The sequence below is a fragment of the Otolemur garnettii genome, unplaced genomic scaffold, assembly GCF_000181295.1.
Source record: "Otolemur garnettii isolate 467f Iridium unplaced genomic scaffold, OtoGar3 scaffold00045, whole genome shotgun sequence".
Taxonomy (NCBI): Eukaryota; Metazoa; Chordata; class Mammalia; order Primates; family Galagidae; genus Otolemur; species Otolemur garnettii.
Window position 1 is genome coordinate 6,257,267 of NW_003852440.1, and position 15,726 is coordinate 6,272,992.

General features: G+C 37.0%; 1 protein-coding gene across 4 annotated transcripts in view; it reads right to left on the reverse strand.

Annotated features, from left to right (window-relative positions):
* Positions 1–15,726, reverse strand: part of ENAH (ENAH, actin regulator) — a 179,570-nt gene that overhangs the window by 5,398 nt on the left and 158,446 nt on the right. For 2 of the 4 annotated variants that reach the window (XM_023513888.1, XM_012805916.2), the window contains 7 exons: positions 15,123–15,430; positions 13,748–13,893; positions 13,314–13,371; positions 12,459–12,507; positions 8,939–9,005; positions 4,510–4,572; positions 981–1,059 (listed from right to left, as the gene is read on the reverse strand). In XM_023513888.1, the coding sequence (XP_023369656.1) occupies positions 981–1,059; positions 4,510–4,572; positions 8,939–9,005; positions 12,459–12,507; positions 13,314–13,371; positions 13,748–13,893; positions 15,123–15,430 (770 nt within the window). The remainder of the gene's footprint in view (positions 1–980; positions 1,060–4,509; positions 4,573–8,938; positions 9,006–12,458; positions 12,508–13,313; positions 13,372–13,747; positions 13,894–15,122; positions 15,431–15,726) is intronic. The other 2 variants (XM_023513889.1, XM_023513887.1) reach the window with 1 other exon arrangement.

Below are 15,726 nucleotides of genomic sequence, written 5' to 3' on the forward strand. Positions count from 1 at the left end.
ATTGTTGTTTGGCGGGCCCGGGCTGGGGATTCGAACCTGCCACCTTAGGTGTATGTGGCTGGCGCCTTAGCCGCTTGAGCCACAGGCGCTGAGCCTTAAAGCATTTTTCAAGAAAAGAAAGCCATATTCAACACATAGAGGGCCTGATTATCAATGACTGTGTGCTTCCTTTTCAAATGATATAACTCAATTTAACTTTGCAAATAGCTTTGAAGAATAAAAATTAGGTTTATCTGAAAAAAATTATTTACTCTCTTCTGGGAATTACATATTTTAAAACTCATAGTCTTATCACCTTTTTTCTAGACACACAGGTATTAAATATATGTGTCTAAAATATGAATAGTATTTTTTCTTTTAAAAAATATTTTTGGATAAAACTGAGATAACAGTATGCATTTGTTTGGTTATCTGTTTCATCTAACATGGTCAAGTGTTCACAATTTGTTATTCAATATTCTAAATTATGATCCCTTGATGGCTACAGAATCTCTATCATGTGTTTGCAAACTTCTACCGTGTTTCCTTTGCGTAAATTCCTGGGTGTAAAACTGCTGAGTTTAAAGGTAAGACATTTATTTTTCAGGCTTTGATTTGTTTTCCCAAACTGCTTCTTTGAAAGCATAAACATACATTTTATTTCCTCACATTCTTGCCAAAACTCTATTTGTTTGGTCCAATTTTACCAATATACAAAATGAAATATGGAAGCCTACTGTTTTCTTTACAACTATATACCATGCACTTGCCTTTAAACTCTATGCTATCATCACTGAACCAGGGGCCCACTCTCCACCCTATTGTAACTTTATATAAAGTCAGTGAACCAGAAATGAACATTTGAAAAAATACAGTACTAATGGCTTTGTTTAATTTGTATAAAACTATTTTAACTCTATTCTTTTTAATTATATTTAGGATCCATGTCAAACACATGTATCAGGAATGCTTTTAAAGAAAAGTAGCTACTTAGTACCCACCTGTTTCAATCTGTCATAGTCGAGCCCCTCTGTCTGGACTCCATTGGCACTAGGCTGTGACAAAGGTGTGGATTTTGGTCTGTACAAATGAAATTTCCAAGACAAGTAAACATTTGATATTTAACGAGTTCATAAAAAACTGCAAATGTATTAACTCAACACCAGATTTAAATATATTTCTTAAATAAAATACAATTTGCTTAAAAGTTAGTTGTCAAAACTGTAGAACTGATTAGAACATAAAGCAGAAAATATTTTTCATTTGTCTCAGCATTGTAATTGTCTACAAAGAAACTAGGAAAAGGTGACAAGCTGGTGAGACTTCTTCAGAACAGAGTAGGTGATAGGACTCTTTAGACATGAGGCAGATAACCCGGTGACATGTGGCCTGTTGATCAAACAGTGATTGAGAGGCTAGCTGAAATACCTGAGGCCCAAATAACATGATCGTATCTGTTCCTTCTTTTGAAATGTTACATTATTTATTAAATACTTGGCAAACCAAAGGAGGAAAAATATAAAGACTTGAAAATATTTTACTCTAACACAAATCAGTTTACAAAGTCTATTTCTTAGATTGCAGGAAGAAAACATTTTAGTAAATACAACTTCTTTGTACATATTTTACTGTATTTCAACAACAAAATAAATATGAATGAAAAAATGATTAGGGTAGGCTATGTGCCTATTTTCCTAAGAAGTTCTTAAAGGAGACATCATTTGAATAGTGTTTCAAGCTAACTACATCCATAAACTTATTTTCTTTTTTTAAAGGAAATGCCAGACAGAAACAGATTGTCAATTATAATAATTATACTTTTAAAAGTTCAATTACTATTGAAATTTTACATCAAGAAATGTTTTAGTAATTTAGATGTATTTTCAGTAGAAGTTTCAATGCCACATAAATCAGTCATCACTCCTCTCTCCAATTCTGGCAATAACAGAAAATCCCCAGTGGAAACCTTAGAATTTTAATTGGCATGCCTCTATTATCTGGTTTGGTATATAGTAAGTAGCCACTTGTTAAGGGCCACAAATCAATGCAATTTACAACCATTAGGCAAACTGTATGTTTCCAATTTTGCAAAGGACCAATGTTAGAAATCTGAAATAAGACCCAATAAGCATAATAACTTTTTCAGAGTTATAATTTCATTTTTTTTTTTTTTAAGAGACAAGAGTCTCAAGCTGTTGCCCTGGGTAGAGTGCTGTGGTGTCACAACTCACAGCAACCTCCAACTCTTGGGCTTAAGCGATTCTCTTGCCTCAGCCTCCCAAGTAGCTAGTACTACAGGTGTCTGCTGCAACACCCAGCTTTTTGTTGTTGTTGCAGTTGTCCTTGTTACTTTAGCTGGCCAGGATCAGGTTCGAACCCACAAGCCTCAGTGTACATGGATGGTGCAGTACCCACTGAGCTACGGGCACCACCCATAATTCTTGTAAGATATACAAAACTCCAAACCTATAGGCACCATTCATAAAGATGAAATACTGGGTTAATGTGCTTTAATATAAAAACAGATTACTGCTTCAAAGATTGTTATGAATCAAGCCAGTGATTTTTATTTTATCTGCTTTATGAATAAGGGAAAATAGTAACTTTCACAAAATTTCATTCAATTAAGCCCTGAGCTTGTTAGGGAATAAGAAGATTTACATGAGATTTTCTTGTAAGGATACACTGTCTGACTTTGCTGAGACAACTACTTAATTCCAGAGTCACTTTGTATTAATTGAGATCCACAGCGTGAGAGTTACGGTATTCTATGTAGAGTCAGGGCTCATCGTCTTTTTTTAAATTTCAAAGTATTATAAGGGTACAAATGCTTCTGGTTACATGAATCACTTTTATAAAGCTTGCATCATAAAAGGATTCTAAGTGTGCAGTTACCCAGATAGTATATCCTTGAAGGTTAGCACACTGTGTGTTTCAAATACTCATGCTATCTACTCCTGTTCTCCAGAGTTAAATTAATTACCCTGCTTTTCTTTAATTCTTCACATTTAAATGGCACAATTAGCTAGTTATTTTCTCGTAAGTTATTAACAAATACCTCTGAAATTCATATGAACAACTACAATCTGCTATTTAACCGGGCAGGATATTATAAATACATCTTTATTTACTAAGTAATGCCAAAAATCATTGTTATTTAATTAACAACTGTGGAAACAACATGCAATTTTTAAAAGATTTAATTCATGCTAACATGCAATCCATCACCACCACCACCATGATAATTAACTAAAGGGGGGAACTTTTCATACTGAAGGAAAGACGTAATCACCACTTTTTTATAACAAAAAGGTTTATCAACATTATCCCCAGGAGCACTATGAGAGCAGTGTGGTAACTGAGAAGATAGATGTACTATAAAAAAAACTTATTTTGGGAGACAGAGTCTTACTCCGTTGCCCAGGCTAGAGTGTCATGGCCTCAGACTAACAGCAACCTCAAACTCCGGGGCTTAAGGGATCCTCCTGCTCCAGCCTTCTGAGTAGCTGGTACTACAAGGGCTGGCCGTGGTACCTGGTTAACTTTTTCTATATTTAGTAAAGATGGAATTTTATTCTTGCTCAGTCTAGTCTTTTTTTTTTGGAGACAGAGTCTCATTATGTCTCGAGAGTGCCATGGCGTCACAGGTTAAAGCAACTTCAAACTCTTGGGCTTAAGTGATTCTCTTGCCGCAGCCTGACTACAGGTGCTTGCCATTAACACATGGCTATTTTTTGTTGCAATTGTCATTGTTGTTTAGCTGGCCCATACCAGCTTTGAACCTGTCAGGTGTATGTGCCTGTCAGCCTGGTGCCTTATCCACTGTGCTACGGGTGCTGAGCCTCAGGCTAGTCTTGAACTCTCGAGCTCAAGCAATCCTCCTGCCTCAGTTTCCCAGAGTGTTAGGACTACAGATGGGAGGCACCATGGCCTGGTCCAAAAATTTCACTATAAAATGCTATTTTTCGCTCTATGGATTAGCAAATTTTCTAACTAAATCTTTTGGTCAGAATAATTAAAACACTTCAAAAAAGGGGGGGGAGAAAAGGCAGGAAAAATTACTCCACTATTGTAAACATTTTATGAAAATTTAACTGGCTAACAAAATTAACTTATCAAATATTTTGATTATCAATAGCACAAAAATTTATTTTATTATCATTATTTTTTGAGACAAGAGTCTCATTTTGTTGACCTCAGCAGAGGGCCATGGCACCATAGCTCACAGCTACCTCAAACTCTTAGGCTCAAAGTGATTCTCTTGCTTCAGCTTCCCAAGTAGCTAGGACTACAGGATAATATATGTGGCCTTAGATTCCCATGTAAGTATTTCTGATTTGTTTACCATTTACATTTATCCTACTCCAACTCATGGCAGGATTTAAGGTATCCAAAATCAGGTCAAATGAAGGATTCTATCTCCCCTAAAGATCTCTTGTGGTGATTACCAATCCAGGTAGAAAAAGCTCAGCCCTATCCTGAACATGTTCTCTCAAAGTCCCAAATCACAAAGCCACAGCAGGATGATACCTGTGTAATGAATCATAGGACCTGTTGTCAAAAACAATCTGATTTTTCCTTGGAGAATCCCGTCTATGAAGGGGAAAGACCATTTAAGGGAATATACAATAGAACTTTCAAAAAGAATTCTCATTATCACTGCTTCACAGGATTTTAGTTACAGTAAGCAGAACCTCGATTAAAGGAGTTCATTAACCTTAAAATAATCATTTTTCCCAATAAAAATCAAGAAATCTTAAAATTAATTTCCATTATATAAAGATACTATTTACTTAATAATTAATGAAAAATTTTAAAAACATCATTCCTGAATGGCTACCTTTATAGACTGTAAGCACCATAAAACCTACCTACTACAAAGATTCAATTAGTATCCAAACACAATCAAAGATATTTCTATTAGAGTGACTATGAAGCAACAGATTCAAATAAGAAGTATAATAAAAATCATTGTAGCTTAAATACACCACATTAACTTCAGGAGGCATGTAAAGAACTTTTTTCTCCCATCTTAAATGAAAGATCTGTTAAGATTTTACTGAAAATCTTAAGAAGAATTCACTAACTTTCCAATGTTATAGTCCAGCCATAGTTTAAAGCTTTTATTTTTTTTAAATTTTATGACAGAGTTTTAACTCTGCTACCCAGGCATAGCTCACAGCAATCTCCTGCCTCAGCCTCCTGCGTGGCTAGAACTACAGGCATGCACCACCACGCACAGCTAATTGTTTTTCTATTTTTTGAAGAGACAGGGTCTCATTCTTGCTCAGGTTGGTCTTGAACCGCTAACCTCAAGTTATCCTCCCACCTCAGCCTCCCAAGTGCTAAGATGACAGATTTGAACCACTGTAATCAGCCCAGTTAAAAGCTTTTTTTTGAGACAGAATTTCATTTTGTCACCCTCGGCAGAGTGCCATGGCAGCACAGCTCACAGCAACCTCAAACTGTCGGGTTTAATTGATTCTCTTGCCTCAGCCTCCGAAATAGCTGGGACTCCAAGCACCTGTCACAATGCCCAGCTATTTTTTTTTTTTTTTTTTTAGTGACAGGGTCTCACTCTTGCTCAGGCTGGTAACTTCTGAGCTCAAGCAATCCACCCACCTCAGCCTTCCAAGTGCTAGGATTGCAGGCATGAGCCATCGTGCCTGGCCCCAGCTTAAAGCATTTTTAATTACATTCTTGCTTTTACTTTACTGTTACATCTTCACTTAAATACAGTATAATACAATGCCTCATGTACATTATGGGATATAATCCATCTTACTACTAACGTAATTTTGACATGGATATTCAGAAGAGAAATGAGTATTTTCACTACAATGGAAGCATGAAATGGCTAATATATTTACTTTCAGAAGGCACAGGGGAGAGAGAACTTAGGAAGAAAAGTAATATAGTCTTAATCTTTTAAACATATTTTAAAAATATTTTATAGGGCTGTGCTCAGTGTCCAGGCCAAGACAGCCCTGATTTTGCTCCCTCTGCTTCTGATGCTATTCTCAAGGTGACAGGATAAATCATGGATAAACTGTGAATGAAAATATGGTGCAGCATATGAGACATGAAATATAGTCCAACCATCAGCACCTCAGAATTCTAAACTGTGAGTGATATAAACTTTTAAAAATATGTTGATAAAAAAGTTACTTTTCACACTTCCAGTCATGCAAATGTGAGTTTGCCACATGATAATCACTCTTCATCAGAAATGGGACCGCAGGGGTAGGCTGTATCCCTTCTGCTTGAAACCAACTTAAAACTGCATACTTTTAAAATAAAGTATATTAAAACTATAAAAAAAATTTTATAGTTTAAAATTGCTTTTGCTAAAATTCTAAGATATATGTATTAGTCAGTGGTTCTCAACCTTCCTAATGCCATGGCCCTTTAATACAGTTCCTGTGGGTCATGACCCACAGATTGAAAGCAGCTGGTATTAGTGGTTTGAGCAAATCTATCAAAAGAATTTGATAAATTTCCCAGAATTTCTATTTTGGGAAAAGTGCCCCAAACACTTTAGTGCCCCCTAAAAGAGTTGGGGGCATGATTATAATGCATTACTAGGATAATAAGAACCAAGATTCAACTAATCTACATAAAATTATTTTCAAAATGGCAACCTGAGAGTACTTACTAAATTTCTTCTAGAAGTCTGAAAAGATCTCTCAAAGAGTATTTTTTCCTTTAGTAAGACCAAACACAACAAGGAACATGTTGTGCTTGGAAAATCTCTTCCATGATTCTTCTAAGGCAGCAGTTCTCAACCTGTGGGTCATGACACCTTTGGACTGTATTAAAGGTTTGCAGCATTAGCAAGGTTGAGAACCACTGTTCTAAGGCGTGATTTTTGCCAACAATTTAGGCTTAGCCTTAGAATCACCAGGGAATGTCTATCATGAAGTATGGCTGAAGAGTAGGGCAAAAATGTCACAATTTACAACTTCAAAGGACAAATGGCCCACCACGTTTCTGCTCCTTGTCATATACTTGATAAGTCAGGCCTCATAACATGCCACAGAAAGTCAAGAACTAGTAGAGATGTGTTAGAAGGTCACCACAGGTATGTAAGAAACAAACATGCAATTTTCCAACTCTACTGAAAAAACATGTAACATGTTCACCAAAAGCAATTTCCTTTTTTCTTCTAAAATAGTATATGATTGCCTTTTAGTCACTTAGAAACTAAAAGCTTTTTTTTTTAGACCAAGTCTCAAGCTGTCCCCTGGGTAGAGTGCCATGGCATCACAGCTCATTAGTGATTCTCTGGCCTCAGCCTCCCAAGTAGCTGGGACTACAGGTGCCCGCCACAACGCCCGGCTATTTTTTTGTTGCAGTTGTTGTTTTAGCTGGCCCAGGCCAAGTTCAAACCCATCAGCCTCAGTGTATGCGGCCAGCACCCTATGCACTGAGCTATAGGCGCCACCCAGAAACTAAAAGCTTTATACACATTAAAAGAGGTCCAGTTTCTTTGTAGGGCTTAAACAATTGTATTATCACCAAATGTTTTCTACCAGTAGAAAGATCGCACAAAAGTCAAATCCAAATTTAGATCTAGGCTTGTGATTATAAAGTCTAACCTTGTACTTTACTCGCTTTCTATAATTTTTTTTTTTTTTTTTAAGACGGAGCCTCAAGCTATCCCCCTGGGTAGAGTGCCATGGCATCACGCTCACAGCAACCTCCAACTCCTGGGCTCAAGCGAGTCTCCTGTCTCAGCCTCCCAAGTAGCGGGGACTACAGGCCCCCGCCACAACGCCCGGCCATTGTTTGGTTGCAGCCATCATTGTTGTTTGGCGGCCCGGGCTGGGGATTCGAACCCGCCACCTTAGGTGTATGTGGCAGGCACCTTAGCCGCTTGAGCCACAGGTGCTGAGCCCGCTTTCTATAATTAAAGACATGCTTGCTTTTTATGAGGCAAAAATAAGGCAAAAGCTCAGGAAATAAAGACAAAAACTTTTTAGTTTATAAATATATGCCCTTTTTTCCCCCCTAGAAAAAATATGAGCCCTTTAAGCTGTCTCAGAAACCAATAAAAGGTTTCATCTATGTTAATGACCTGTGATATAAACTCAGTCATGATACTACAGAATGCTAAGGAAATAATGAAATCTGCTTGACAGCGCCCACATGCCACTTGTAGAAATAAGCATTAACTAATCTTGCTTCTGGGCATTATCTTTCCTAACTTGATTATGCTTAGAAGTTTCAACAGAGACAGAGAAATAAATCTTTCTTTACAAATTAAAAATCTTAGGTTTTGTTTTCTTTTAAAAATTACAGTCTTTTCTCTCCAGATGATTTTGAGTTCAAAACATAAAAGTTTCTTCCAAAAATTATATTTAGAAAAATAGCCATGAAAGATGTCACTGAAAAATTGGTGAAATGTGAATATATATACTTTATTAGATAATATTATTGTTCAGTGTTGTATTTCTCGAGAGTGGTAATGGTATTCTAGTTATGTAGGAAGATGTCCTGTTTTGGAAAATGCTAAATTATTTAGGGTAAAGCAACATTTATTTGTGAACTACTTTCAAACTATTCAGAAAAAAAAAATAAATACGGATGTGTAGATAATTAAGATGAATGTGGCAAAATGTTGACAACTGGTGAATACAGGTAGTGAGTCCAGAGGCATTAACTATATCACCCCTTCAACTTTTGTGTAGTTCTTAATTTTTCAAAGTGAACAAATTAGAGAGACTATGCTATCTTAAAAGCTTAGATGATCTTGCTAGTGAACGTAGGGTAGAATTTATCAAACAATCACTAGGAAAACTAGAAGGCTCAGTAGCTGTCCAGTAGTCATGAGATTACCAGCATTTTATGTGCTCCTTTGAATAATTTCTAATCTATCATTAATTTTTCTACAACATAAAAGTATTAACTTCTTTTTTGATATAAGTTAAATATAAAATTTAGAGAAAAAAACTGGTACCTGGAGATAACAGGTGACTTGCTGCCATTCATTGTGTTTGTTCTTTCCCATGGTTTTCTTGTTGGTTCTTTAAAAATAAGGACCAAAAATCATTAGATAACTTGTATTTCCAGAGTTGTTATAAATAAATACCATTATACCCAACTAAATATTAGTAATGCAGATAAAGATTTTTAAATGTAATCTTAAACATTAAAATCTATAAGGATTCTAATTTGTATGATTTCAGACCTTAAAATGAGAAAATGTTAATAAAAGATAGTACAAGAACAAGAGTAGGATTAATTAGGACAGTTTCAATTAATTAGAATGGAATAGTATTACTTATCCTTTTTTTTCTTTAGCAGGCACTGTCTGCGTTTGAACTCGCCACTCCTACTGCACAGGGCTGGCACTTACCTACACTATTTTAAATTATCTTAAGTACTAATGATAAAATATATATATATATAATTTATAATGTGCTCATGTACTTTAACATTTCATTTAATTCCAAATCGTCTTCTTGGAAAAAAATGGAAACAACTCAAATTTTGGACTCATCAAATTGTATTATACTTCCCTGATTCTTAATTAAATTCTTAGGACTCTGCAGACAATTCTACTTAAGGTCACATTACAAAAGATGCTATGTAGTGACTCACTGGTGGACCTTCTATTGTGCTTAAATTCTTTTTCTAATTTAGGTTGACTCACAGATGTGGTCCTTGGCCTCACTAAATGACTGGGTAAAATCAGAAGCAGAACCTTGTCACGAAGGATAGTGTTTTGGCCCCAGTCTGCTTAGGACTTGTGATCAAGAAACTGCTCTGAGTTCCCATGCAGCCCCTCAACTGGCTTCTGCATCCTCTCACGTTCTTATAGTCTCTCATTCTCTTTAAACATGCACAACTAAATAAACTCGCCCATGAAGCACTGCTTTAGGTTTTTGATTTCTGTTGCACTCAGGAATCTAGGTGGGAAAGCTGGAAGTCATGGATCTTCTTTAGTCCTCAATCAGTCAATTCCTTCCTTTTTCGTTGTGTTTTTATTCCTTCTTACTTGCTAAAATATCATGCCTTCTCTTACTTTCAGCTAAACCAAATACCCTTCAAGGCATAGTAAAATGTTACTTTTTTTCCATAAAGCCGATTGAGGTGATTCTATATACAATCCCCCTCCCTGACACATTACTTAGTACTTAACACTGGGTTGTGAAAGATTTAACTTTCACTCCTGTGTCTCATCTTCCCAGCTGAACCATGTGTCTCTGTGCTCAGGACTTTTATCATTCATTTCTTCTTGCCCTGTCAAGCATCTGATACAACACCAATTTAAATAAAGAAAGGAATGAAACACATGGAAAAGAAGCCTCTGGCCCTTCTGAATAATTCCTTAATTATATATATATGGCACACACAAAACTTGTGCTTTAGCTATTCATATTTCAAATAAGGGGATATATTCAATAAGGTATTCTGACTTGGAAACCATAGGTAACCTTCAGGGAATTCATAAATATTTTGATATTATGAACAAATCTATATAAAAATATGATTTCCCCTCCCTTAGCAAGAAGATCTGTAGCTCTTATCATATTCTAAAGGTTCCATGATCCCAAAGTATGATTCAGTTTTAAAAAACCTATGGTTCTGGGGCGGTGCCTCTGGCTCAAAGGAGTAGGACGCTGGCCCCATATGCTGGAGGTGGCAGGTTCAAACCCAGCCCCAGCCAAAAACTGCAAAAAATAAAAATAGCACATATATATATATATATATATATATATGATGATAAAGATGACATATTAATAAACAGGTCACAAATCAGTGACTCTTTCATGAAGGTAACATAAAATGAAGTCCTATTCAGGGAAATAGGGAGGCTGAAGAAAAACAGTTCACGAAGTCACATGTTAATCCTAATGCACGTAGAATCAGACAACTGAGCAGTCACTACTCAATGTCTGAGGAGGCAAGAATGGTTAACAATCTCAAAAAAAAAAAAAAAAAAAGAAAAAATTTTTTTAAAGAATTGCAGATACATCTGATAACTCTAAGTCAAAATATGTAGGAGTTAATATAAATGCTTCTTTAGAATGGTTTTCTATGGGTCATTTTAAATATTAATTCATCAAATTTACTAATGAATTAATAATACCAAATAATACCAAAATAGATAAGTAGGTGAAAGATAGTCTAGCTCTTAGTCAAAATGAAAAAATAACATGTGAACATGCAAGAATCTCATTTAAAAAAAATATATATATATTTTTTCAGACAGAGTTTCACTATGTTGCCCTTGGTAGAGTGCCGTGGTGTCACAGCTCACAGCAATCTCAAACTCCTGGGCTTAAGTGACTCTCTTGCCTCAACTTCCCAAGTAGCTGGGACTACAGGCACCTGCTGCCACACCAGGCTATTTTTGTTGTGGTTGTAGTTGTCATTGTTAAGTGTAGCAGGCCCTAGGCTGGGTTTGAACCCACCAGCCCCAGTGTATGTAGCCAGTGCCCTAACCACTCAGCTATGGATGCGCCCAGCCAATCTCATATTCTTAAGTACCTCCAGAGAAAGAGAAAGATATTTTATATAAGTAATAAATTCTATACCTAAGTACTCACTAAGTACCTCCAGAGAAGGATATTTTATATAAGTAACAAATTCTATACTTAAGAGTTCTCATTGCCAGAACTCTCACTGAATTCAAGAACAATTCCCCAAGGGTTAAGGAGAATTTTTTAGCTTACAATTAAAAGCTTTATTTCCTTGATTAGCAATATGATCCAAATGAAGAGTTAATATGGCAATCTTCTCAATTATAAAATGTTCTGAAACATGCTGCACGGCTAGCTAACATGTTCATGTTCATTTTAATTTTAAAGGTGTTTATTTTTAAAGCACAAACTATTAAAAATACTTTCCATTCATTCATCCATTCGTGTTAGAGACAGGGTCTCACTCTGTTAAGTGCAGAGGTACAATTACAGCTCACCGTAACCTCAAATTCCTAGGCTTAAGCCATCCTCCTATCTAAGCCTCCAAAGTAGCCAGGACTACAAGTACATGCTACCATGTTCAGCTAATTTTTTTGTAGAGATGGGATCTTGCTATCTTGCCTAGGCTGACCTTGAACTCCTGGTCTTAAGCAACCCTCCTGCCTCTCAACTTGCCAAAATACTGGGATTACAGGTATGAGCCACCATGGCTAGCCCAATTTTTCCTGTCTTAACAAATAACCTCTAGTTATTAACAATACACATAAAATGTGTAAAAATACTGTCTTCAAAAAGAGTTATCCAAAAAACACTTTTGCATGTTAATAGATCTCCCAGTATCAGGAAGAAAGTAGCAGCAACTTTTGGCATCACAAAAGGCAAAGGGGAAAAAAAAAGTCAATGCCTTCAAGTGTGAACAAATAACTTTAGCATTTTAGTGACTTATGAGTCACTCGGTCCAAACATGGGTAGGGGGTGGATTTTTAATTGGGGAGTGTTAAATATTTACAGAAAGTTTATGAAGGTTAAAATTATTTCTTTTGAACTTACCAGGTGTATTTATTAAAGAGGCCTTAGAAGTTACAGGCTCTGAATCTTCCTAAATATGCAGAAACAAATAAATTAATATCACATCTATTAAAAATCTGTTGCCATGTACATTCAGTGTCTTATGTTTCCACTTACAACATTCTTCCTGCCACTCCCTGCTCCTTCCTCCGTCCACCTTTTTTCCCTTCCATTTGGGCTTTGCCTTCTTCCTGCTCTTACCTTCCTAAGGTTTCCTACTTCAACCTTCCCCACAGCTCCTTTTCTCTGAGTTCTCAATGAGAACTTGCAGTAGCCAATAGCAGAGGTAAGAGACAGATTGAGGGATGGCATCAAGAAGGTCAGATGTTGCAGGGGAAAGAACTGCATTATCTGTTAAACACCAGTATCAGATAAAGCAGAGTTTCCCCAGCCGCACTGACGGGCGGGGATCAGTGTTATTAATGTGCTCGTAAGGGAAACAGCAAGTAACCACAGAGCTCCTAGGGGAAACGTATAAAAGTTTTTCTTTATTCTAATTCCTTTATTTTAAATTAATGCAAGAAAACTGAGATTTTAAAAAATGGGGGGAAAAAACTAGTAAAAGGTCTTTCACTCATTTAAAGATAGGCTTAGGAACAGAATTAAACCACAAGTTTGAACATCAGTGCTTCTTCCCCCAGAATTCCACACATTTAATTCATTTTACGGAGAATGCTATAAAAATTTTGTAAGTAACATTCAAAATAAGACACTTTTTAACATGTGAATAGTTAAAAAAAATAGTCTCTTATACCTTAAAACATGAAATTCAAACATAGCTTATTAAGGAAATTGTGTCAAAAGATTGTTCAATTTGAATTACTTTTATTCACTTACACTTTTGTCTTCTTTTTGTTCTGCTTCTATTGTTGATCCCTTTTCAGCAATTCTTCTCCTATAAACAAGGCAAATTGATTTTTAAAAATGTCATCTAACTCTTGGTATAAAAACTCTGGACAAGTTCAGCATAAAGAAATTTCTCGGCTCGGCGCCTATAGCTCAACCGGCTAAGGCGCCAGCCACGTACACCTAAGGTGGCGGGTTCGAATCCCCAGCCCGGACCCGCCAAACAACAATGACGGCTGCAACCAAAAAAAATAGCCGGGCGTTGTGGCGGGCGCCTGTGGTCCCAGCTACTTGGGAGGCGGGGGCAGGAGACTCGCTTGAGCCCAGGAGTTGGAGGTTGCTGTGAGCTGTAATGCCACGGCACGCTACCCAGGGGGAGAGCTTGAGGCTCTGTCTAAAAAAAAAAAAAAAAAGAAATTTCTCACCTCCTGGCCAGCAGGGCACTCATTTCTTCCATTAAACCACTACCCCCTAAAGGAAGAGGTCCATTTCCACGACCTGTATCTGCTTTAGATGAGGCCGAGTTCACACCAATGGCATTCCCTCCGCTTGGGAAAGAGGTATCCTCCATCTTAATGAGAATATACATACGTCATAAACTCCAATGTTAGACAACCACATGTTTATTAATACATTATATTCAAAGCAGAAGCATACATCAGCATTAATTTTTTTAAATGCCTCATTTTTAAATCCTTAAGCAACAATATGGTAACAACATTGGCTTTATATATGAATGGGAGTTTATTAAAATTAATACCACCAATACTGGGGCGAAACAATATGACATGTCTCCTACAGTGACACACAGAGAAGGACTCAACTTTACTTTGATGGTATGACTGCCAAAAACATGCCGGAGTCTAATCCTGAAGGACATCAGATAAGCCAATCTGAAGGGCAATCTATAAAATAACTTACAGTCTTTAAAAACATCAATATTTTTAAAGACAGACTCAAGAATTATCACAGATTAAAGAGACATTACGGAGGGTGGGATACAATTATAAGAGGGACTTTACCTAACAAACGCTAACAGTGTAACCTAATTCTTGTACCCTTGATAAATCCCAAACAGTAACAAAAAACAGACATTATGACCAAGTGCAATAGATGAATGGAAAAAATTCTGCCATAAAAGACGTTAACAGGCTATAGATGAAATCTGAGTCTGTCTTAAAGATTACACTATTCTATCAGGGTTAATATTCTGATTTTGATAATCACACTGTGGTCCTATAGGAGAATGTCCTTGTTCTTATAAAATAAAAATACACACTGAAGTATTTAAGGAAACAGGAACATGATGTCTGACTCGCTCTCAAATCATTCAGACAGAAAGTGTGTGTGCGGAGAAGAGAATATACCCAAGTAAGGAGCAATAGAGCAAACACTAGAAAAATGTTAACTGCTAAATCTAGATGGCGGGTTTATAGAAATTCTTTATACTATTTCTGCAACTTTTCCAAAAATATAAATTATAGCACTGGTCAATAGTTGACCACCCAAGGGACTGTAACAAACTGGTCAACATACAGTGGTGGTTAACATAAGGAACTAGGCCTGCTGTACTCATGTGTACATGTGGTGCACGTCTGGCCTATGAAAATTAAGTCATCTTAAGGAGGGGGTCAACGTAGGGAGGTGGTGCCCTATAGAGGTTCTATTGTATTTCAATATTTTACATCAGTGATGCTAATAACACAGAGTTCATAAAATTAGAATCCAATAAAGTCAGTATTTTAGACATTTAGAATAAGACATATATTTTAAAATACAATAATCTGTAAACATATTTACCCGTGACACTTTCCTAAGTTTTGCTCCAGCAATTGCAGCTGCAAGTCCAGTTAAGGGGCGATTGTCTTCTGACATGGATCCCGAAAAAAATCCAGATGCAGGGAGGGGAGGGGCAGGAGGTGGTGGAGGAGGAGGGGGGGGGACTTGATTAGGAAGAGGAGGGGGAGGAGGAGGGGGGGGAGGTCCAGAGGATGGAAGTGGAGGTGGTGGAGGGGGTCCTGGGGGAAGGGGGAGTGCTGCTGAAGCCTGGGCAGGACCCGGTGGGAGTGGTGGAGGGGGTGGAGGTGCAGGTGGTCCTAAGACAATGCCTGGGAGAAAGAAACGTGCAGTCAGACCACTAGTAACAGGGCCCAGTGACACTACGTTATGCAGAAAAGGACGGAGAAAGCCAAGCTAAACTGACTCAACATTTATACACATTAACCAGCCCAATTTATAACGTTTAAAGTTTGAATCATTTTTTTAAAAGATACAAAAATGCAAAGGCAAATTGTGTATAACTATTTACTTTAATGTTAGAGCTTTAGAAATAGAACTACGTGGCTCGGCGCCTGTGGCTCAAGCAGCTAAGGCGCCAGCCACATACACCTAAGGTGGCGGGTTC